The 24,868-nt window shown below is 46.0% G+C and overlaps 1 protein-coding gene across 2 annotated transcripts in view; it reads left to right on the forward strand.

Annotated features, from left to right (window-relative positions):
* The window catches only part of WDTC1 (WD and tetratricopeptide repeats 1), a 70,877-nt gene that overhangs the window by 40,447 nt on the left and 5,562 nt on the right, over positions 1–24,868 (forward strand). For both annotated transcript variants that reach the window (XM_049878414.1, XM_049878413.1), the window contains 10 exons: positions 9,715–9,761; positions 10,190–10,301; positions 13,092–13,279; positions 16,078–16,260; positions 17,081–17,175; positions 17,586–17,701; positions 19,295–19,370; positions 19,972–20,080; positions 20,866–21,039; positions 24,293–24,528. In XM_049878414.1, coding sequence (XP_049734371.1) covers positions 9,715–9,761; positions 10,190–10,301; positions 13,092–13,279; positions 16,078–16,260; positions 17,081–17,175; positions 17,586–17,701; positions 19,295–19,370; positions 19,972–20,080; positions 20,866–21,039; positions 24,293–24,528 — 1,336 coding nt within the window. The remainder of the gene's footprint in view (positions 1–9,714; positions 9,762–10,189; positions 10,302–13,091; positions 13,280–16,077; positions 16,261–17,080; positions 17,176–17,585; positions 17,702–19,294; positions 19,371–19,971; positions 20,081–20,865; positions 21,040–24,292; positions 24,529–24,868) is intronic.

The following is a 24,868-nucleotide window of genomic DNA, read 5'->3' on the forward strand; positions in this document are numbered from 1 at the left end:
ACACAATCATCATTATGCTTGAGCCCATTGTTGCAGCCACTGTGTCAGTCCATCTTGTTGAGGGTCTTCCTCTTTTTTGCTGACCCTCTGCTTTACCAAGCATGATGTCCTTCTCCAGGTACTGATCCCTCCTGATAACATGTCCAAAGTATGTGAGACGAAGTCTCACTATCCTTGCTTCTAAGGAGCATTCTGACTGAACGTTTCCCCCATAGACTACTGTCTACTAAATTGTATTTATTAATAATGTGTCCCATTTTAAAATAATTTTTTTCACCACGACTGCTCTTCAGAGGTCCTGAGCAGCATGAGCTATACCTTGGGCTACAACCCAGAGTTGTTGTATTTCCAGTCAAATGCAAAACAAACCAAAAAAAGCAAACAAACAAAAGACCACGTGACATTGTGCCTAGCCTGGGCTGCCCAGTCACCTATAAGTGTTCTTTTCCTGCTGGACTTTTTAAATACACTAACTCATTCAAATTGGAACTAACGTAAATGTACAACACGAAGGGAGGGGTAAATAAATATGGTTTAACCCTTGGAGGAATATTCTGTAGCCATTTGAAGTGATGCTTATAAGGAGGTCGTAATAACACAGGGAGGGGAAACTAATGTTATAAGTTTGGAGAAGAGAGGTGAAAAGCAGGCCACAAAACCGCTGTCAACTTTGTGAGGACAGGAGATGAGCCTCCCTGAGCTCAGTACAGTGCTGGCACATAGCAGAAGTTTAACTTTTAAAAGAGACAGCATGGACTAAAAAAAGGCAGTGTGACATCATGGTTAAGAGCCAGGCCCTGGAGTCTGTCGAACATGGGTCCATATTCTAGCTCCATTGGTAACTCAGTATGGGACCTTAGGTGCATTAACCTTTTGCCCTCAGCTTCGTCATCTGAAAAATGGGAATAATAATGTTTCCACCTTAAGGTAGTTGTAAAGAATTGATTAAAGGCATATGTAAGGGGCACAGTATTGTTCCTGGCACATGGTAAGATAGTACTCAACATACATTAGCTACTACTGTTATTACTGAGCCCTGGTGGTACAGTAGTTAAGCGCTTGGCTGTTAACCAAAAGGTTGGCTGTTTGAACCCCCCAGCCACTCCACAGGAAAAAGATGTGGCAGTCTGCTTCTGTCTGCTCGCATAAAGATTACAGCCTTAAAGAACACCAAGGTCACATGACAACTAAGAACCCAAGAGACAGAAAGGGCCACATGAACCAGAGACCTACATTATTCGGAGACCAGAAGAACTAGTTGGTGCCCGGCCACAATTGATGTCTGCCCTGTTAGGGAGCACAACAGACAACTGCTGAGGGAGCAGGAGACCAATGGGATACAGACCCCAAATTCTCATAAAAAGACCATACCTAATGGTATGACTGCGACTAGAGGAATCCCAGAGACAATGCTCCCCAGAACTTCTGATGGCACAGGACAGGAACCATCCCCGAAGACAACTCATCAGGCATGAAAAGGACTGGTCAGGGGAGGGGAGAGAGATGCTGATGAAGAGTGAGCTAATTGAATCAGGTGGACACTGGAGAGTGTGTTGGCAACTCTTGACTGGAGGGGGGATGGGAAGATAGAGAGAGAGGGAAGATGGCAAAATTGGCACGAAACGAGAGACTGAAAGGGCTGACTCAATAGGGGGAGAGCAGGTGGGAAAAGGGAGTAAGATGTATGTAAACCTACATGTGACAGACTGATTGGAATGGTAAATGTTCACTTGAAGCTTAATAAAAATTAATTTAAAAAAAAAAAGAAGCTCAGTCTTCATAAAAAAAAAAAAAAAAGATTACAGCCTTAGAAACCCTATGGGGCAGTTCTGCTCTGTCCTATTATTAAGATCTTTTTTCTTTCTTTTTTTTTTAAATTAATTTTTTAAAAACATTTTATTGTGCTTTAGGTGAAAGTGGAAACCCTGGTGGCGTAGTGGTTAAGTGCTACGGCTGCTAACCAAAGGAATGGCAGTTCGAATCCACCAGGTGCTCCTTGGAAACTCTATGGGGCAGTTCTACTCTGTCCTATAGGGTCACTATGGGTCGGAATCGACTCGACAGCACTGGGTTTGGTTTGGTTTGGGTTAGGTAAAAGTTTACATAGTAAATTAGTTTCCCATTCATTAGTTCATACACAAATTGTTCCGTGACATTGGTTGCAATCCCCCCAATGTGTCAACTCTTCCCATTTCTACCCTGGGTTCTCCATTTCCATTCATCCAGTTTCCCTGCCCCTTCCTGCCTTCTCATCTTTGCTTTTGTGCAAATGTTGCCCTTTGAGTTCTCATACAGTTGATTGTTCTAGGGAGTACCTTCCTCATGGGTGTGTTGTTTATTTTATAGCCCTGTCTGTTATTTGGCTGAAAGGTGAATTCCAGAAATGGCTTCAGTTCCTCATTAGAAGGGTGTCTTAGGGCTATAGTCTTGGGTCTGTTAGACCAATAAGTCTGGTCTTTTTTATCAACTTGGATTTTGCTGTACATTTTTCTCCCATTCTAACTGGGACCTTCTATTATGTTCCTGGTCAGAGCATTAGGTAGTGGTAGCCAGGCACCATCTAGTTCTTCTGGTCTCAGTCTAGTGGAGGCTGTGGTTCATGTGGGCTATTAGTCCTTTGGACTAATTGCTTCCTTGAGTCTTTGGTTTTCTTCACGCTCTTTTGTTCCAGACAGGAGGAGACCAATAGTTGTATCTTAGATGGCCGCTTGCAAGCTTTTAAGACCCCAGATGATACTCATCACAGTAGGATGTAGAACATTATCATTATGAACTATGTTATGCCAATTGACCTAGATATCCCCCGAGACTATGATCCTTATCCTTCAGTCCCCACATCTCAGTCCCTCGAGGTCTTTGGTGTCTAAGAAGTTTCCATAACTCTGCCCCCTATGTGCTCTATTATATATGTGAATATACATGCGACAAATATAAATATGAATGTAAAAATATTCACAACCATACCTATATACAGGCACAAGCGTACTCCTGTATGACCTCCCACATCTATTTTTAGCATATATATCTACCTATGTCTACTTGTAAATTATTGTTTGTTATTACTGTTGTTGCAGTATTGTATATGCTATAGTATTTACCATAAAACCATAGTAGCTCTTTATTTTTGCATACCTATCAGTGTCTTCCTTTGCCTTAGTCACATTGTACTGAGTTCCCACATATTGCATATTGCCTTTCCCTTCACCAAAATTAACACGTGTCTGCTATCTAATTAGTGATTCTTGCTCCCTGTTCCTCCCATCCCTGGTAACTATCAAAGAATATTTCTTTCTATGTGTAAACCTTTTCTTGATTTTTTATATAGTGGTCTCATACAATATTTGCCCTTTTGTGATTGACTTATTTCAGTCAGTGTAATGTCCCAGATTCATCCATGTTGTGGAAGTTTCACGGATTCATCAGTTATTCTTTATTGTTGCACAGTATTCCATTGTGTATATGTACCACAATTTGTTTATCCATTCACCCGTTATGGGCACTTAAGTTGTTGCATCTCTTTGCTATTGCGAATAATGCAGCAGCGAACATGGGTGTGCATATGTCTATTCATGTCACAGCTCTTATTTCTCTAGGATATATACTTAGGAGTGGAATCGCTGGGTCTTAATGGTTTTTCTATTTCTACCTTTTTAAGAAAGCACCATACCATTTTACATTTGTACCAGCAGCGTATAAGAGTTCCAGTGTCCCCACAGCCTCACCAGCATTTGTTGTTTTCTGGTTTTTTTTGATCATTGCCATTATCGCCAGGGTGAGATGGTATCTCATTGTAGTTTTGATTTGCATCTCTGTAATGGCTAATGGGAAACCCTGGTGGTGTAGTGGTTAAGTGCTATGGCTGCTAACCAAGAGGTTGGCAGTTCAAATCTGCCAGGAGCTCCTTGGAAACCCTATGGGGCAGTTCTACTCTGTCCTAAGGGGTCGCTATGAGTCGGAATCGACTCGATGGCAGTGGGTTTGGGTTTTTGGTTTGGAATGGCTAATGATCATAAGCTGCCTGAATGTCTTCTTTGGTGAAGTGCCCATTCATGTCCTCTGCCCATTTTTTAATTGCATTGTCTTTTTGTTGTTGGAGTGTACTATAAATTTAGAGATGAGACCCTTGTCGGATATTGCCAAAATTTTCATCCCAGTCTGCAGGTTCTCTTTTTACTCTTTTGGAGAAGCCTTTTAATGAGCATAAGTATTTAATTTTTAGGAGGTACCAGTTGTCTAGTTTATCTTCTGCTGTTTGTGTAATTTTAGTTAATGTTTGATAATCTATTAGTTATGTTGATAAATTAGGGCCCCTAGCTTTGTCCCTATTTTTTCTTCCATGAACTTTATAGTTTTATTTTTTACATTTAGATCTTTGATCCATTTTGAGTTAGTTTTTGTGTATGGTGTGAAGTATAGATCCTGTTTCATTTTTCTGCAAATGGATATCCAGTTTTGCCAGCACTATTTGTTTCAGAGACTTTCTCTTTCCCATGTAATGAATTTCAACCCTTTATCAAAGATCAGCTGTCCACAGGTGAATGGATTTACTTCAGGGTTCTCAATTCTGTTCCATTGGTCTGTATGTCTTTCGTTGTGCCAGTACTAGGCTGTCCTGACTACTGTAGTTGTATTGTAGGTTCTGAGTTTGGGAAGTGTGAGTCCCCCTACTTTGTTCTTCTTCTTCAATAATGCTGTATTTATCTGGGGCCTCTTTCCTTCCCATATAAAGTTGGAGATTAGTTTTTCCATTTCTTTAAAGAATGTTGTTGGAATTTGGATCAGGATTGCATTATATCTACAGATCACTTTGGGTAGTATTGACATTTTCTCATTGCTAAGTCTTCCTGTCCATGAGCATGGTATGTTTTTCCATTTATGTAGATCTCTCTTGGTTTCTTGCAGTAGTGTTTTGTAGTTTTCTTTGTATAAGTCTTTTACGTCCCTGGTTAGATTTATTCCTAAGTATTTTGTCTTGATTGACACAGGAGCTGCTACGATGGGCTTAAGCACAACAATGATTGTGAGGATGGCGCAGGATGGGGCAGTGTTTTGTTCTGTTGTACATAGGGTCGCTCTGAGTCGGAACCAACTTGATGGCACCTAACAACAACAACATTTTGTCTTTTGGGGGGCTATTTTAAATGGCATTGTTTTCCTGATTTCATTTTTGGAGTTCTCTTTGTTAGTGTAGAGGAATCCAACTGATTTTTGTATGTTGTTTCTTTCTTTATTGAGGTACAATTTACATAAAATTTACACATCTCAAATATTGAGTTAGATGAGTTTTGACAATTGTGTAACTACCACCCAAAACAAGATATAAAATACTTCCACCACCCCCAGAAAGTTCCCATGGTGCCCCTTTCCAGCCAATCCTCCAATCCGGTAAATACCCCAGAGCAACCAATTTCCAGCTTCTATCTCCATAGATTACTTTTGCCTGTTCTTGTAAGGAGCCCTCGTGGCACAGTGGTTAAGAGTTGGCCTGCTAACCAGAAGGTCGGCGGTTTGAATCTACCAGCTGCTCCTTGGAAACCCTATGCGGCAGTGCTACTCTGTCCTCTAGGGTCGCTGTGATTTGAAATTGACTCAACAGCAACAGGTTTGATTTGGTAGTTGTGTAAATGGGATTATATAGGATATATTGTTTTGTGTCTGGCTTCTTTCGCTGAGCGTAATATTTTTGAGTTTCATACATGTTGTTGCATGTGTCTGTAGTCCATTCCTTTTTATTGCTGAGTAGTACTCCATTGGCTGGATGCAGTATAGTTTTTTTATCCATTCTGCTGCTGATGACTATCTATTTCCAGTTTGGGGCTTTTAAAATAAAGCGGCTATAAATATTTCTTATATGAATCTTATGAGTATTCTTATATGGACAAATGCGTTCATTTCTCTTGAGTAAATAAGTAGGAATGGAATTGCTGAGCCATAGGGTACATGTAGACTTATAAGAAACTGCCAAACAGTTCTCTAAGGTAGTTGTAGCAATGAGATCTCTTTTTAATATTGGGTGGGGTGGGGAGTAAGGGAGGCATGTGAGGTAGTCTAGCACAGCCAAAGAAATACTTTGGAGTCATATTGACCTGGCTTCCCATCTGAGCTCTGGTCTTTACAATTTGTGTGATCTTGGATAAGTTATTTAATTAATCTCTGAGCTTTGGCCCTATCTGTAAAAGGGAGCGATAATGAGATCATGTATATAAATATCTAGCATTCTACCTAGCAATGGCATACCAAGGTGAGGACGGTGTTGCAGGCTGTAAAGCACTGAAAAGCAGTAATTAAACCAACGGAAAGTCATGTACAGTTCTAAGCAATGTCAGTGATAAGATACCTCTCCCTGCTGTCTGCTCCTCCCATACACCATGCTGTCTAGTAAATTATAGGGACTTATAATAAATAGTAATTATAATCAATATTTAATAAAATGAAGTAGGAACCAAGGACTAGGTTCTAATTTGGAACTTCGGTGAGATTTGGAGCTTTTACTGCAGGTTCTTTCCCGTGCACTTCCTGTTTCCTCCAATTCCATGGTTTACAAGGCTCACCCTAAGTGAAAACATTTCCAAGACTTCGGGGAGACACACAGGAGGTGTATTCCTCTCTAGGAGCCACCTCTCAATAGTCCCTTCTCTCAGTTCCATAGAAGTCTGAGCTTTTCTCCCCTTCCTTACTGCCCACTTTTTAACTCATATGTCATAAGCACATTTTCTTCCATTGTATTCTTCAGCATAATTATAGACTGTGTACCTCTGCTGTACCCAAGTCAGCCTTATTTATCAAAGCCAAAATAGTTGCTCTTAAACACTCTGTTCCTTGTAAAATAGGTTCCCAAGCACATGTTCTAACTCGCAAATCCCTTTATTAGTCTTTTCTGTCAATAGTTACTTTGTGTGTAATTTTGTAGAACCTAGTCTGACCTTTCTATACTTTCTCCAACTCACCTGCCTCTTAGCTCCTTTTTAACATGTGAGAAAATGAATCGTAAGTATCGTATTTGTTCACTGTGGTCCCTGACTTCTTGATTTGAGGACAAATATGGTGGACAAATACAGTCATTCAAGAAGCATTAATGCAGTTCTCAGATAGTACTTAAGAGCCTGAGTTTCTGAGTTAAAATCCTGCGTCCTGTCACTATTAACTGTGCCAACCTCTCTAAACATTGTTTTTTTTAATCTCTGAAATGAGTGATACTTATCTCTTAAATGAGATAATGGATGTGGAGTGCTGTATTAGTTTCCATCACAAATTTAGTAGCTTAAAGCAACCCAAGTTGTTATCTTACAATTCTGTAGATCAGAAATCTGACGGGGGGGTTCACCAGGCCAAAGTCAAAGTTTTGGCAGGGCTGTGTGTCTTCTGGAGGCTGTAGGAGAGAATCCATTTCCTTGCCATTCTCAGCTTCTGGAGACTCCGCATATTCCTTAGCTCATGGCCCCCTTCCTCCATCTCCAAAGCCAGCAACAACAGTCAAGTCTCTTTCATGCTTTCATTCTCTGGTTCTCTGCGAAAGGTTCCCCAATTTTAAATACATGTGATTAGATTGAGCCCACGTGGATAACCAGGGTAATCTCCCCATCTAAAGGTCCTTAACTTCAATCACATCTGCAAAGTCCCTTTTGCCACCTAAGGGTACATATTCACAGGTCCCAAGGATTAGGGCATGGACATCTTTGGGGGGGCATTATTCTGCCTACCACAAGTGCTTAGCCCTGTGTGTAGCTCTTCTTAAACCTTCTATAAGTGATAACCATTCAAGGCCCTCAGCGTTCTGGGAGATTCCAAGATGAAAATGCAACCCTTAGGCACAAGTAATTTATAGTCTGATGGGAAAATGAGAGAGCTGAGGACAGAAAAGATTCTGACGCAGGAAGAAAAGATTTTGACCTAGAGCCATTTGTGGGGTTTCAACCAAGTACCGTGGAAAAGTGAAAGACCTCAGGTTAGCAAGTAATCTGGCAAGTTTGAACAGAGTGAGTGTGTCAGTAATATATGGAAGTGGAGAACCTGAAAATAAATGAATTTTAATCCAGATGAGAATCTTTACAGGATAAAGGGTAAGAGGGAAGGAGAAGACAGAGGGAACACCTTTTCTGACTAGACAGAGCAATTAGATTTGTTCACATCTCAATTCTTCCACTAGCCCCACTGGACTCATTTGTTCATTCAGGCAGCAGATACATACCAGGCACTGTACCTGGCCTTGGGGATGGAAGAAACAAAATACATAAGCCTACTTTCTCAGGGTCTATTATTATGGAAGAAAGCAGCCAGGTCAATACAGCCATAATACAGTATGACAGTGGTAGCCCATAGGAAGCGTGCACCTCCCTCCCAAACACGCAGGACAGGGAAGGCATCCTGGAGGAAGTGTCTGTAAGCTGAGACCTAAAGAATGAGTTGGAGTTTATCAGTTAAGATGCCTTTAGGCTGCCAGCAACAGCCCAACTCAAGTTCCTTAAGCAATAATGAACTGACTGACTCACTTAACTAGACATCCAGGAATGGGGCAGGCCTCAAGGTTAGTTACTCTGCTCACTCTGTGTCCATTTTTCCGTAACTCCTTCAGCTGGGCTGTCCTCTGTGTGTTAGTTTCACCCTCAGGGTGGCTCCTCTCATGGTGGCAAAACGTGTGCAGCAGTTCTAGGTGTCACATTTGCACACCCAGCATCCAGAGGAAGAAAAACATCTCTTCCATAGTTTCTCTGCTAAGAATAATGACACTCCTTTTCCAGAAGCTCTCAGCAACCATTCCCCTTGCATCTGATTGGGGTCACAGGCTCATTTTTGAACCTATCCCTGTGACCAAGGGAATGCCACATTCTATTTGGCCTAGGCCTGAACCTATCACTGTGGCAGGGACAGTGGGTTCTCCCTTCCTGAAACACATGGTCTGCTTTGGGGCAGGGAAATAATTAAATGAAAACCAAAATGCTGTTAGGAATGAGGGAGGATGAGAAGTGAGAAAGAACAGTATGTAGAAATGCCTAGGGACTTTTTCCTTCCTTCAACCAAGCAAGACTCCTTTCTGCCCCTTCATACCTTCTGCTTATTCTGTTTCTTTCTAACTCTAGCTTTGCCGTGAGCCTTCCTGATTTCTCTTTGTGCATGCTTTTGACTTCAGCATCTGCTGCTAAATCGTTTCTCAATTTAGATCCCCAAGATCAAGACTCTGGCCCAATTACCTTACTTACTGTACCAGGCTCTACCTACTTGAAGTAAGCCCCAGATGATGACTTTGCTTTGTGTACTACTGTATCCCCAGCATCCCAATAGTGCCTGGCATGCAGTGGGTGCTCATTAGACGTATAAATAAATATAGGACAACCTTCCAGTGAATTGGTGGCCCTTGGGTCAGATGCTCCCCTGGGCAACTTATCTGTGGCTGAGGGGATGTGCCCTCTAGTGGTACCTTACTTTCATTACTTGCTATTGTCTGAGCTTCAGTTTACTTTTCTTCAAAATGGAGTCAAAGAAACCTGCCCTGTGTGGCTCAGAGGTGCTCAGCATCAAGTGAGATCATGAATATGAAAGTACTTTATATATTGGAAGATGCAAGGCACTTTAATTCAATTCTGGTCACTCATATGCACCTGGGAAAGACTGAAATAGAAAGGCTGGTTTAGCTATTCAGTCCCGCATCTCGATGTTGAGTTCTCCAGGGGAAGCTTTAACCACCTCTTTTCTTGTCCCTTCCATTTGCTCCTCCAGGGCCACTCAGGATGTGTGAACTGTCTGGAATGGAATGAGAAAGGAGAGTAAGTATGAGCTAGAACACCTCGAGAGTGCTGGAGGAGGGAGCGAGGAGGCTGGGAAAAGAGGATTTTCATTCCTCTTAGTACATCTGAAGAAAAGAATGGACCCAAATGAAAAGAGACCCCTGCTCTCCTGTGCTCCTAAGATTAGCCCATAATTTCAACACATAGTTAAGCAAGTAATCCCAGATGGATGGGAGGTTGGATGACTATCCATACCTTGCTTTTTTGACAAGCCATTGTGTTTAAGAAATATTGGGAAATTCCCAGGACAAAATAGAAAAGAATCAACTAATGTTTACAAGATAACCTTAAATTCTGTGACATCTGCTGCCCTTCGAGGTCTTTGTGGCCTGACTCTTTATCAGTAACCAGTGGGGGAAGGGGCCGGGGAACTTGAGGAGAAGCCAGAACTCCTCATCTGCTTACAGCTTGTTGGCTTCTGGTTCTGACGACCAGCACACGATTGTGTGGGACCCGCTGCACCACAAGAAGCTGCTCTCCATGCACACGGGACACACTGCAAACATCTTCTCTGTCAAGGTGAGGAAGATGAGCCACAGAGCAAATGAAAGGGGTGACCGTGCTGTGAGCATGGTCGTGTTTGTGTATGTGTGTCCCATGTACCCCCTGGAGTCCCAGACACTCTTTGGATCTGAGCATTTGGTGGTGATTCCTGAAACCCCATCTGTTTTCCGTGCTAGGTTTCCTCAAAGCCAAGAAGCCACCTCTAAATGAATTTATATTTATGTGGGTGGTGGTGGTAGGAGTTGTTATGGTTTTGAGCATGAATTTTGATAACAGCAGACTTGGATTTGACTCTGTTATGTGCCTCTTGGAAGCTGTGTGAACTGGGCAAATCACCTACCTCTCTGAGCCTGTTTTCTCATTTGTAAAAAGGAAGTAGCACTCTACAAGATTGATATTACAGTCCATTGAGATTAAAAAAGCACGTGGCACAGGTGCTTTTAACTATTTTACCTTTCTGTAGGAAACGGGTCTGCTGGTTTATTGGTGGAGGGAAGTTGAGCTGAGGAAAGGTGGGAAGGAGACTTAGCAAATATCTTCAGACCTTTGAAGCCCTATTAGATGGAAGTGATATGAGACTTGTCCATTATGGTTCCAGAGAACAGAACTAAGACTAGTAGCTCTAGGTCCACAGAAGCAAATGTAGGCCTGATGTAGGAAAGCATTGTGTAATGCTTAGAGTTATTCAAAAAAGGGGGAATCGGCCCTCTAGGTCCTAGCACTGAGGTGTTCCACCCACTGGGGAACTTCATCTACCAGGTGGAAGGTTGAAGGAAATGACCTTTAAGGATCTTTCAAGCTCTGAGATTTTGATAATGGATGTGTGTGTGAGAATGAGGCTGTCCTTTGGAAAAACTCATTAATCTAATAAATATTTTCCTAATTAGTATCAGGAGGAGCTACAAGATACCTGAACAAGAGGGTAGATTAGAGAGCTCAAAACCTACTCATTTCCCTAAACCCTGCCTCTTTCCCAAGCTCAGGTTCTCACCTCCTATTCCAGGGACCAGTCCTAGAAGAATTTCTGCAGTTGCAACTTGTCTTAAGACAAGGTGTCCCCTTTTAGGAACAGAACAATGCTGATTCACCTCTTTCATGGCCAACAGAGACTTCTTTCTGCCCCTAAAAGGTTTTAGGCCCAGTTTGAGACTGTAACAGTCAGATCTGGGGAAGGACCTAAGTCATCAGTTTGGCATAATACAGCACAAAACGTTGAGTTCAGAGAGCACCATTTAGCGATGGTCTAGATACTCCCTAATGGTAAGACTTTGGGCGAGGCAGTTATATTCACAGACTGTCGGCCTCCTCTACTGCAAAAAAATACGGAGAAATCTCTCTCCAGCCAGTAGAACAGCACTACAAATGTATTTAACCCACAGGCTCCCCCTGGTGGCAACTATGTGGCTCACCTGTTTATCTCTGCTGTGCCTGCAGTATATGCTGTTTCCAGATAGGACTATTGGTTATTCCTGAAAATGATTAAATTCTATCCAACCCTTTTCCTGATGAGCCATTAGACAAGCATATGTGGAAAGAGTAATTGTTGGTCTTGCACGAACATTTAAAGTCAAATGGGACGTCAGCTGCTTAAATGCAGAATAATGCCCTACCACCACCACTGAGCCTGGTGGACTGAGAGGAACTCTCCTTGCTCAAGGTCCGACATTTGGGCTGTTTCCAGTATTTACTAGTGTACAGTGCACTGCTCTGAGCATTCCTAACCAGTCCCTTTTTTCTTTTTGGATTTTATCCCTTGAGACACAAGTCTCAGCAGTGGGAGTTTTAAGTCAAAAGATAGAAATAGTTTTATCTTTGTTATGTACTGCCAGATTGTTTTCCAGAAACATATGAACCATTTTAAAACGATTATTCCCTTAAAACACTGAAAGTCCTTTTCCTTTTAAGATCAATTTATGACTTAATCCCCAGATGATTAAATAGTCATTGCGAGGCAGCATGGCATATGACAGTCCAAAAGACTTGGGTTTGAACACAGCCTTGATGAATCTTAATGCTGAATCTCAGTTTTTAATGAGGTTGTTTTAAGTATCAGGAGTCCCTGAGTGGTGCAAATGGTTAACATGCTCAGCTGCTGACCAAAAAGTTGGAGGTTTGAGTTCACCCAGAGGTGCCTTAGAAGAAAGTCCTGCAGATCTACCTCCAACAAATTATCCATTGAAAACTCTACGGAGCACAGTTTTACTCTGACACACATGGGGTCGCCATGAGTTGGAGTTTAATTGACGGCAACTGGTAATTGGTATAACAATCAAGATGATGAAGTACCCAGCCCTGGTGTCTAGCCATAGTGAATGCTTACTAAATGGTGACAGCTATGATTACCCTTCATTCAGTTCTTACTTGAGGAAGAATCAGAGAAAAAGGGTTTCTCAGGTAGTCCAACTTGGCATAGGTCAAGACCATTCTGGCAAAGCTCTGATTTTGACCGTTGGGCCTATAGGTTACTGTTCAGGGTCCAGAGAATTTTTAGCGAATTGTCTTACATGAGCCTATATTCTTATCTGACATGGAGAGGGAAAGGGGGTGCTGATATCCAGGCTAGTCTCCTGACTTGGCCAGCCCTACCCTTAAAAATAAAACCAAACTCATTGCTGTCTAGGCAGCTCCAAATCATAGTGACCCTATAGGACAAAGTAGAATTGCCTCATAGGGTTTCCAAGGAGTGGCTGGTGGATTTGAACTGCTGACCTTTTGGTTAGCAGCCGAGCTCTTAACCACTGCACCACCAGGGCTCTGCCCTACCTTTACTGCCCCCCAATCTCTTCTCTAATATCTCTGGAACAGTTCCTGCCTCACGCTGGGGACCGCATCTTGATCACGGGGGCAGCTGACTCCAAGGTGCATGTCCATGACCTGACAGTAAAGGAGACGATTCACATGTTTGGAGACCACACAAACCGGGTGAAACGCATTGCCACGGCCCCAATGTGGCCCAACACATTTTGGAGTGCCGCTGAGGATGGGCTTATCCGGTAAGAGCCAAGGCATCAAGTGGGCCCGGTGTTCCCTGCTGCCCCATCCCACCTGCCCATACTACTTCCTTCTATAGGTGTGGCTCCTTCCTGTCAGCAGAGTTCCAGTCTCATTTGTCTGCCTAGGCCAGTTGTCTGTATACAAGCTCAGCTGGGAATATACACTTACCCCACCCTCACCTTCCCCCTCTTACTCTCTTCTGCCCTATAGCCAGGCCCACTGGCCATCTCACCACCTCACATGCCTCCTCTAGGTTTCGCACTTGCTGTTCCTCTGCCTGTAATTTTCTGCCCCAAGCCCTTCCCATGTCTGACTCTTTTTCACCCTAAGGATATCAGTATGAGAGTCATCTCTTCAGAATCACCTTCTCTGATCACCCCATTTAAAGCAGACCCAACATTATTCTTTGTCTCAGCACACTAATCATATCCTCTGTAACTCTAACCACCATCCATAGTTATTTTATTTGCTTTTTTATCTGATTGCCCACTGGATAGTAAACTCCCTTAGAACATCTCCATGTCTGTCTAGTTCTTACTTGTATCCTTAGAGGCCCAGCACAGTGCCTGGCATATAGAGGCACTTAATACAGTTGGTCAGTGGGCATATACCTGGGAGAGGGAGAGCCAGCTGGAAATGGTAAGGTGGGCTGTCGTCTTTGCCTCTGTTTACCTTCAGATGTGACCTTAGAAGTTGTTCTTTATCTCCCCAAACTGCTATAATTGCCTCCCTTGTGTCCCACAGGACTTCGTACACTCTTCCCTATTATGAAATAGGGGAAGTATCTAAGTTATCTATAAAATACAACACAGTAGTGAGAAGCAGGGCACTGGAGTCAGACAAACCTGGGGTCAGGTCCTTGCTTTTGTCACTTAGTGTTTGACTGGGGAAAGTTTCTTAACCACAGAATCTCAGTTTTTTTACCTGTAAAATGGGAATAATCATAATATCTCCCTCGTTGGCTTGAGTGTTAAAATTGAGATAGTACATGTAAAACCTTAGTATAATACTTAGAAGACAGAAAGCACTTGGCCAGTGATAGGCCAGACCGTATGTTGTACTTGTTGACCTTGACTGACCACACTGTGCCGAGACCAGCTAGTAGAAGCTGAGCATCCAGGGAATTGGGTAGGATCCTAACCACTTAGGCACAGTCAGGGAAGGTACCCTAGTGGAATGTGACGGCCCTAAAGTGGGCCTTCCAGAATAGTCAGGATTTGGATGGCCAGGGAAAGCAGAGAAGACTCATTGGATTAAGCAGAGTTCGTAAAACCAAAATGAAACCAAACCCGTTGCCGTCAAGTCAATTCTGACTCGTAGTGACCCTATAGGACAGAGTAGAATTGCCTCATGGGGTTGCCAAGGAGTGGCTGGTGGATTCGAACTGCCAACGTTTTGGTTAGCAGCCGTAGCTCTTCACCACTGTGCCACCTGGGCTCCAGACTTCGTGAAGGCAGGGATAAATGTGGCATACACAGGATAAGAAGCTGTGTAGTTGTAATTACCCAGGTTTGGTAATTACAGAACCAGGCCTTGAAAACCAGACTGAGGAGTTTGGACCTCATGCTAAAAGTAGTGAGGGATCTCTACAATTTTTTGAGCAAAAGAGTAGTGTTTTAATATTTTAGGAAGAGCAATCTGGTGAGGATGACTGAGAAAGACAAGGTGAACAGTGAAGAGATTATTGCAGAGTAGGGGTACAGAGTTTTGGTTGAGGGTGATGAAATAATTTGGAAACGGATCATGGTGACGGTTGCACAACATGGTGAAAGCAGTTAATGTCACTGAATTGTTAAAATGGTGGAAATGGCAAATGTTTTGTTATATATATTTCACCGCAATAAAATTTTTTAAGAAGAGATTATCACAGAAGTCTAGGCAAGAGGTGGGTGAGTGCATGAGTGATGGCCTTCCCCCGTTTCTGAATGTACCTGTGTATTGGCAGCAAAAAAGTGGCAGGACTCACAGTTTGCCGCTTCTGCTGCTGGTCAGACTTTGTGGCGATACCTTTACCACCTGGATGGGCCTGTGTCTTGTCAGAGAGCAGGTATGGTTGGGCTTCCCTCGGTGCTGTGAGTTTCTAGGTGCTGTTGGGTGATCTCCACATTCTCTTTTCTGTCACCTCCATACTTCCTTTGTGTCGTAAACTAGATTAGGAAGCAGCAGAGCAGAGTGGCTAAAAATGCAGTCTCAGGAATCTATCCCAGCTCTGCCCTCACTAGCTATGTCTTCCTGGGCAGGTTATTTAACTTTTTTGACTCTTGATGTTCTGATGGCACCTAAGGATGGTGTGCCATTGAATTCGGTGATATATGTGAAACAGGGACAGTAATGGACACAAAGCAAGTTTTCACCAAGTGAAATGGTAATCAATAGTAGTAGTAGTACCAGTAGCGATAATACTGACATCTGTTTAGTATCTACCATAAGGGATTATGTGAGGACAAAACAATGTATGAGAAGCCATATACAGTTCCTGCCCTGGTGGCACAGTGGTTAACGAGCTTGGTTGCTAACCAAAGTGTCAGCAGTTCGAATCCACCAGCTGTTCCTTCCAAACCCTGTGGAGCAATTCGACTCTGTCCTGTAGGGTTGCTATGAGTCAGAATTGACGCAACGGCAACAGGTAAACAGTTCTGGCACATAATGTGCACTCAAGAAATAGGAGTGAATTTTACCTTCTTAGGGCTTACAAACAGGTCCAAAGCCCCTCCCGATCCCATTGCTTGACAAGGCCTTGGCTTCTCCCTGTCTTCTACCCAAGGACCAATTTCCTTAACTCTGTCCTCTCTCACAGCCAGTATGACCTTCGGGAGAACAGCAAACACTCGGAGGTGCTTATTGACCTGACAGAATACTGTGGCCAGCTTGTGGAGGCCAAATGCCTCACCGTCAACCCCCAGGACAACAACTGCCTGGCAGTAGGGGCCAGTGGGCCCTTCGTGAGGCTGTACGACATTCGCATGATCCATAACCACAGGTATGAATAGCTCAGCCTCCCGTGCGGCAGCCTCCCACGCGGCAGCCTCCCACCTTGAGACTGGGCTGGGACCGGGCCAGGACAGTGACTCATGGAGGTGAGCCACTGAGGTCTGCCGCCCCTTTGCCTCACTGCCACGCCCTCTTCTTTTTTTTATTTTATTTATTTTTTATTTCGTGACTAGAAAAAAAATTTAATCTCTGATTTGGAAAGTATGAAAAATGTAATAAAGAAATTACGTGTAATTGCATCACCTAAAGAAATCACTGTGTATAAAATATCCAGCTAGTCCTTTTGCTGTGAGTGCTAAGAGTGTTTGTACAGAGTTACACATGTAGTTTTTTCACATATTTAATTCTATTCTTTTTTTTTTTTTTTAGCAAAAGTAGAACATACTCAGAATCCCCACAGAAGTCCCAGAACTGAGCAGCTCCTCCAGCCTGGGCTTTTAATGGACTCTTGGGACAGAAGCAGGAATGTCTGGCCTGCTTTCCTTTTGTTTGTGCGTTTGAGGGACAGCAGCTGCTCTCATACACTATATGACTTGGAGGGGGCATTGAGCCTCAGCTTTCTCATCTGTAAAATGGGGATAATAGGGTGGTCCTGAGGACCAAGACAGGTTACAGGAGCTACTCTGTAAAGCACTGTGATGTATGTGTCCACAGCTGTCTAGTTAGTGGACCTTTGTTCACGTAAAGAAGGAAGGTACCTCCTTTATCTCCCAGGGGTACAAACTTAGGTTTTCCTCTGGGGAGTGTGGTCTTATTTAGCTAGGGGTCGTGCCAGGGTTTTTAACCTATATGGTTTACCTTCCTATCAGAAAGAGCATGAAGCAGAGCCCTTCAGCAGGTGTGCACACCTTCTGTGACCGGCAGAAGCCCCTTCCGGATGGTGCAGCCCAGTATTACGTAGCAGGTAGGGCTCGCCCGCTCTGGCCCCAAACTCTTGGCTACATGCTTGACTCATTCTGGGGCAGTTCAGGGAGGCAGCACAGCATGGTGGTCAAGAGCAAGGGTTAAACAATCAGACAGATCTGAGTTTTAATCCTGGCTCTGCCATTGACCAACTATGTGACCTTTGGCAAATTACTTAACTTTGCTAAGCCTTAGTTTCTTTTCTGTAAAATGAGGTTGTAATGACTAAATGAGATAAAACATGTAAAGCAATTGGCCCAGGGCATATATAAGGGCTCAGTATTTGTAGCTGCTATTGTGATCAAGATTATCGCTATCATCATCAATAAAGCTGACTTCATACAGCTCTCTGCCCCTTGGTGGGGACTGGGATTCTCACAGTAGGGTGGACGGGCTGCTTGCTCCTTGCAGGTCACCTGCCAGTGAAGCTGCCTGACTACAACAACCGTCTGAGAGTGCTGGTCGCCACCTACGTGACCTTCAGCCCCAATGGCACAGAGCTGCTGGTCAACATGGGAGGGGAGCAGGTAGGTATGGCTGCCAGGGGTGGCTCTGGCTCACCACCAACCTGTATCTAAAACCCAGGGCTATGCACCCCACCTCCACTGCCATGAGGTAGACAAGAAGCAACGGTTTGTACATTCACATTACTGTGAAATGTGGGACTGACATTGCATTATTGGGATTCCCAGAGAGCTGCCCTGGCCTGGTCTTGTTTTTTTTAATGCTGGCTTACTGTTTATTAGCTCTGCACTATGACTTTGAGCAAGTCTCTTTATTTTTCTGAGCCTCAGTTTCCTTATCTCTAAAATGGTATTACCATCAGAGAAAAAATGTCTGTGACATACCCAGCATACAGTGCCTGGCATATGTTAGGTGCTTATTAAATGGTAGCACTTGATAGTGGTGGTTATGAATAAAGCGGAACAAAGCAGACTTTAATCTTGTTTTACACCCCTGACAGTGATAGATACGCAGGTACAGGTCTCCCAAGTTAGAAGGCGTAGGAGAGTTGATATAAAAGCGCCTGCATCTTCCTGTGGACAGGGGAGTCCCGACCATCTGAGTTTCAGCTCCTGTGTCTGGACATTGCCCAGGGCTGAGAGAGAACCTAGGAGGGAATCCCTGGGGCTCAAAGCCTGTAGCCAGGCTGTGGTTTAGGACCAGCTCTGGGAAGTGCTCTTGGATAATGGAGGTTGCTAAACCTTCTGCTGGTGTCCTTTCAGTCAGGATATTTAGTCGTTCACTTTACACACACTTACTGAGCACTTACTCTGGGACTGAACAAGGGGGACAAATGTGAACTATGGTCTACCCCAGGCTGCCAGGCAAGTGAAACAGTTGGTGACATTACAAAGGTGTAATATATGAAAGAAATGGGCTGGAGAATAGATAAGAGCCTGAGTTCAGAATAGAGTTCCAGCTTCACCGAGCCGAGCTATCCACTGGTCTGAAGGCAGCACAGGGATCAGAGGAGAGGCAGCCTAGCACAGTGGTCAGGAGCCAGGATCTGGTATCACACAGACCTGAGTTTGGGTCCTGGTTGTGCCACATGCTGCTTCTATGACTCTGGATAAATTACTTGAACTCTTCATCTATAAAAGTGGGTGAAGATAATGTGCCTTTCTATGGGGTGGTTTCTGGGATGAAATAAGTTGCATAAAGCACTTAACAGCTCTTGGGACAAAGTAAGTGTTCAATAAATGTTAATTCATGATAAATAATACATATTTACTGAGAGAAGTGATGAGGAGTGTTACCTTGGGCAAGTCACTCCCCCTCTGAGGCATCAGTTTTCCCATCTGTAAAATGAGGCATTTGGTTTTGTGACCTCTGAGGACCTTTCCAACTTAAACATGCGATTCTAGTTAATGACGGTATTTCAAGCAAGGATTTGGGCAGATCAGATACCCAGAAGCTGGAAAGGTTTTCCTGCCTGAGGTTTGCTCCCTGGAAACCCCTCCTGTCCTGCCTTGGTGGCCCAGAAGCCCCTGGTTCCATGCTCAATACTTGCTGTGTTCTAAGACTCTGGCTCTTAAGAGCCGCCAAAGCTGTGCTAGTGGTCCAACCACATTCTTATCTCACAGCCTCCGTCTTTTTTCCTGACCCCTCAACTCTAGGTCTATTTGTTTGACCTGACGTATAAGCAGCGGCCATACACCTTCCTCTTGCCTAGAAAATGCCACTCGTCAGGGGGTAAGTTTGGGGCTTAGGGTATCTTTGTTGATGTGAGGTTGGGGAGCCTGGATGTGTACCACCTCTGCTGAGAAGCCTGCCCCTTACCCTGAACTCTGACTGTGATCTTAAAAAAAAGGATAGATTCTCGGAAACAACGCTGTCTGTACAGTAAGAAGGAAGATAATAACAGGCCAGTGAGATCTGTCAAAGGGGTTTGCATCACAACCATTTTCATTTCCCTCTGAAAAGACAGGTTCTTTCCATGGCTTACTCTTGAGGGCCTGAAGCAGTTGCCCTTCCCCTTCTCTGCCCAGCTCAGTCTCCTCCCTGACTTCTTCCTAGGACCTATAGTTATTTTAGGCACCCCCTCACCCCCACCCCCAGCTAAGGATAATGACAAGTAGAAGCTGTGTCCCTTGCCAGCCAGCAGAGGGCGCACAGGCTTCTCTTCATGCCATCGCCTTATTGTCAGAACCTGCTTTCTGGGAATGGATCTTACCCATAGAGAATAGCCCTACAGTGGAACCAACACCCTGTGATGGAAGCAGGAGGGCTGCCGAGGGGGATGTGTGGACTCCTCGTGAGCTGTTGCTGTTCCTTTCTCCTCACCCTCTGCCAGAAGTCCAGAATGGCAAAATGTCTACCAACGGTGTATCCAATGGTGTGTCCAATGGCCTGCACCTTCACAGCAATGGCTTCCGGCTTCCGGAAAATAGAGGACATATCAGGTGAGGCCAGCCTGACTTGTGCAGCCTCCTAGCCCCAATTACACCGTATGGATTGGAGAGAGGGGCATGTCCTGTAAGCCCCTGTCTAGGCACGCCTCCCAGGGGGTGGGGAGTGGAGAGGCTTCTAGAAAGTGACTAGTACTCCCAATGTGCTTCTGCCTGGCAGGACCCCAGTCGTTCTCAGACTGAAGCTCTGGTCCCTTGGCACCAGTAGCTAGGGTCAGGGCCCAGGGGCTAGCTGCCCCTGAGCTCTGAACACTCTCCAAAAGGGGTTTCACACAGATGCCCCCTCCCCGTTGTATTATTTTCCATCCCATACACATATTCTTGCCAGGCCCTGTGCTGGGCTTTGGATATAGAAATGATTCAGAGTGCTCAAATTCTCTAGCACTTGAAAGAAACAGAGAATTCTCTAGAAAGACCCATAGGAGAAAGTTGGTGATCATAAGGTTCAGCTCAGCATGGAGGCAGGTGGCTGGGACAGGTGGTATCAGCTACTGTCATGCCCAGGAGTTTGATTAAGAATTGCCTTAAACTTGTCCAAGGCAGTTTTATTTCTGCCCCTCTGTTTTTTCTCCGGCCCCATTGGCCAGAGTACCTAGAATTATGTCTATTACTTATCACAGTAACCTAAGCCAGGGACAGCAGTGGTCCCCTCTTTTAGAGGGCAGTGTAGATCCCAAGAGCCAAGAAAACCTGGGTGGCCCTCAGGCAGAGGCTCCAGACTTGCTCAGGCTACCCTAACCTTCCTTAGCTGCCCTAACTTGGCTCTGCTTCCTCCCCAGCCCCCAGGTAGAGCTGCCTCCATATCTGGAGCGTGTGAAACAGCAAGCCAATGAGGCTTTTGCTTGCCAGCAGTGGACCCAGGCAATTCAGCTTTACAGCAAGGCTGTGCAGAAGGCCCCTCACAACGCCATGCTCTACGGGAACCGAGCTGCTGCCTACATGAAACGCAAGTGGTGAGTGGACTCTGCAGAGCAGGCCTAGGCCCAGGACGGGGTTGAAGCTACTGGACCAAAAGGCAGTGGGCTGATAGAGCTGAAGTTGCTGAGGCATCCAGGGAGGGTAGCAGTAACACTCTGCTGCCACTTAGGGTTTCTTGGGCCCGCCCAGGCCCCTCCTTCCTGCCTCCAGGCTGAAGCGGGTAGGTGCCTAACCCATTAGTCAGAAAGTGTCAAGTACCGAGGAAGCTCACAGTTAAATGAAACAGAGACGTGTTCACAAGTAGCCCCAATATGGTCCTGAGGCCATTGGGAAGTAGGAGTTGAGTGAATGTTTGGTAATTCCAACTGTAGTAGAATCGGGCCTTAAATTGGTCATTGAAGGAGTAGCGGAATCTCACGAGGTGGAAATGAGGAGTTTGGTGAATTCAGCTGGTATCTACCTGAAATGATCCTGCAGCTCCTTGTCCCCGGGGCTTGCTTTCTCATGCTCTTAGACCCTTTGGACCAAGCACAAACAAGATCCTCGAGGTCTGAAGCTGGCTGTGGGTCATGCTGGGGTGTGGTGGCTGGTGGTAAAGGAATGGGTTCATATCCTGAAGAGACCCTCATCTTTGAAGGGTATCAGGGCCCCAGCCCTTCTGCCTGCAGCACCAGCAGGCAGGCAGGCAGGCAGGCAGACCCCCATCCCCCAGGCAGGGCCAGGACTAGAGATGGATAGAGCTGGGCCCACAGCCATTTCTGCTCCGTCTGGCATCCGTCCGCTCTGCCCAGACAGACAGGACAGCTGGTGTGCCATCGTCTGGCTGCAACCAGGCAGGCCAAAGAGGGAAGCTTTAAGAAACCCACTCAAGTCAGCAGGGATAGTGGGTGGGGGTTTGGGAAGATGCTACCCCTGCAGGCCTTAGCCCAGGCATCAGAAGCTTGCCAAGGGCTCAGGTGCAGCCAAACCCAGGAGATGACTGCTTTGGGGCCGTCTTAAGTGTTTCGCCTCTCTGTCCCAACAGTTGGCTAGAATGGTGTGATCCTCATCTAGGCTCTAGCCTGCAAGCTCAGCTTCACTCCTGCATCGTTGCTGAGAGAAGCTGACGATTTCCCAATTCATGTGTGCGTGTTCTCTGAACTCCTGCTATGTGCTAGGGACACAAAGTTCTGTCACTCTGGGTTTCTATGCTCCAGAGCACCCAGCCTGCAGACAGGGGATAAAGACACGGACAGAAATCAGGATAAAATTGAGGCAGGAAGCAGTATATCTTGTGAGTGTTTCAGGTAGAGTGCTGTGGGCGTTAAGAAAAGTTGGGTCGCTTTAGCTGGGGATCAGCAAAGCATCAAGAAGATGTAGTGTCTGAATGGGCTTTAAGTGTGGGCAGGCTTAGACAAGGAGACGAGATGGGAGAGGACTGTGGGGGGAGGGACATTCCAGGGATATGAAACCGTATGAACAAAGGCATGGGGGTGGGGGACTGACTGAAGAGCTTGTTTGCAGAACAACAGATCCATTTGGCTGGAGCAGAGGGTTCAGGAAGGGACTGGCAGGAGATGAGTCTGTGAGGTAGCCCGGGGCCTGCCTGGGAAGGGCTTGGAATGCCGAGCGATGGCGTTTGGCCTCAATTCAGCGAATGACGGGCAGCTACCGAAGAGTTGAACAGGAGAGGGCTGGGATGAGGCCTGTCCTTTCAGGGAGATTGATCTGGCAGCGAGTCTAGGATGGGTGAGCCCTGGGGCCAGCCTGCTCTCTCACCATCCCCGCATGCCTGCCAGCGACCCCTAGAATGTCACATCCTGTCCCAGGCCAGCCTCCCCAGGGCTGCCATCTGTTCCTGGACGCAGCGGGAGCTGTCACCCCTGGCTCCTGGCTGGTCTCCGCTCGACTCCCTGTCCCCGGGAGCTGTGAGGGGCACCTTGCGAGCAGTAATTGGGTTTCCAAGCAGCGCCTGCTTCTTCGTCACAGCCACTCATTCTGACGCAGGCCACACCATTGAAGCCACTCTGCCCCACCTGCCCCCACACTGTCCAAGCTGTCTGTTCGTGGTATCAGCATGGCTGCTCCAAGGGCTGATGCTGTAGGAAAGGAAGGAAGGTCAGGAGGAACTTTGCCATGTCACTCCTGCTATGCAGGGGCCTTGTGACCTGTGCCCTTGGTGAAAGGACCATTGGCTCTAGGGAGTGCTCCTTGGCACAGTTAGGTCTTAGGCCCACCCCCAAACCAGCAGGAATAAACAAACAAAAAAAATGAGTTTCCAAAGGGAAATCAGTTTCCAAAGTGGCTCCTGTAAGCTGCCTGGCTCTCCAGAAGAGAGGCAGGGGCCGGTCTAGGGGTGCTGGGGGAATGTGTATCCTATATTCTGGCACAGGGTGGGAGAAGAGGGGCTTCTTCTTTGACCTCCTCCCCACTCCCCCCACCCCCCACAAAAAAACAAACACTCCCCTTTCCCTTCATCCATGCTTCCAGAGGTTGAGAAGTAAGTAGAGCTCCTGGCCTTCACATCCCCTCTTGCCATCAGCTTCGAGAGAGCCGACTCTACCAGACGTCAGGCTCCAGCCCCGGGAGGTAGAGGCCACAGCTGCTGTGGATCAGTCAGCCAGGACAGACGGGGGTCTGGCTGAGGGCTTGCTGCCTGCTGGTCAGACCCTGAGTCCCCAGCCTGGCACTTCTGGTTTCCCCAGGCCACAGAACTGTCCATGAGGGCCCCCTGCCTTGGACATGGCTTTGAAGGCCAGCCGGGGGGATTTGATGAGGTGGATGGAGGAAGAGAGAAGGCGGGCTTGGGGAGCCTGAGGTGGGCAAGATGCCAGGCCTTCTGCTGCAGAGCTGCGTGTGCTTGGGGCGAGTGAGTGCACAGTTGCACTCTGTGCCCAGCAGAGGGCATTCCAACACCGGTTTTTGCCAGCCCCCAAACCCTAAAGTGGAAACCCTGGTGGTTAACTGCTATGACTGCTAACCAAAAGGTCAGCAGTTCAAATCCACCAGGCACTCCTTGGAAACTCTATGGGGCAGTTCTATGCTTTCTTATAGGGTCACTATGAGTCAGAATAGACTCAACAGCAACGGGTTTAAACCCTAAAGTGTCCTGGCTTGCCTCCTTAACACTCTGTAGTTCCTGGGGAAGGACTCCAGGGCTGAGCCAGGATTCTCTGCATCCCCAAGTTCCCTTACCCTGAGATCTGTCAGAGGTGGGCTGAGGTGACCACAGGCAAAAGAGGAGACTGAGTGGGGACCCCTTGCTTGCCATGTGGCTCCACACCAAACCACCCTCTCCTGCCTTCCTAGGGATGGTGACCACTACGACGCTCTGAGGGACTGCCTCAAGGCCATCTCCCTAAACCCGTGCCATCTGAAGGCACATTTCCGCCTGGCCCGCTGCCTCTTTGAGCTCAAGTATGTGGCTGAGGCCCTGGAGTGCCTGGACGACTTCAAAGGGAAGTTCCCGGAGCAGGCCCACAGCAGTGCTTGTGATGCACTGGGCCGCGACATCACGGCTGCCCTCTTCTCCAAAAATGATGGTGGTGAGTGGGCAATGAGGAGGGGTTGCTGCCACTCTATTTGAAGTGCTGCCGGACGTTCTGGAGAGAACATGGTTCTGGGGATGGAGAAACCTAGGTTCAGATGCTGACTCAGAAACCATGTGCTCTTGGGACAGTCACTTGGTCTCTTCAAGACTTACTTTCCTCATCTGAAAAGAGGAATGATAGCACCTCCCATTCAGAGTTCCTATTGAGGATTAGCAATAACATGTTTAAAGTACCTGCTATAGTGATAGGTACTCAGGATAGGAGGAAGCTGAGCCCAAACAGGCCACAGTGGGTGTCAGTTGAGCATTTGCACCTGCGCATCGACAGAACCTTG

The sequence above is a fragment of the Elephas maximus genome, chromosome 3 (genome assembly GCF_024166365.1).
Source record: "Elephas maximus indicus isolate mEleMax1 chromosome 3, mEleMax1 primary haplotype, whole genome shotgun sequence".
Classification (NCBI taxonomy): Eukaryota; Metazoa; Chordata; class Mammalia; order Proboscidea; family Elephantidae; genus Elephas; species Elephas maximus.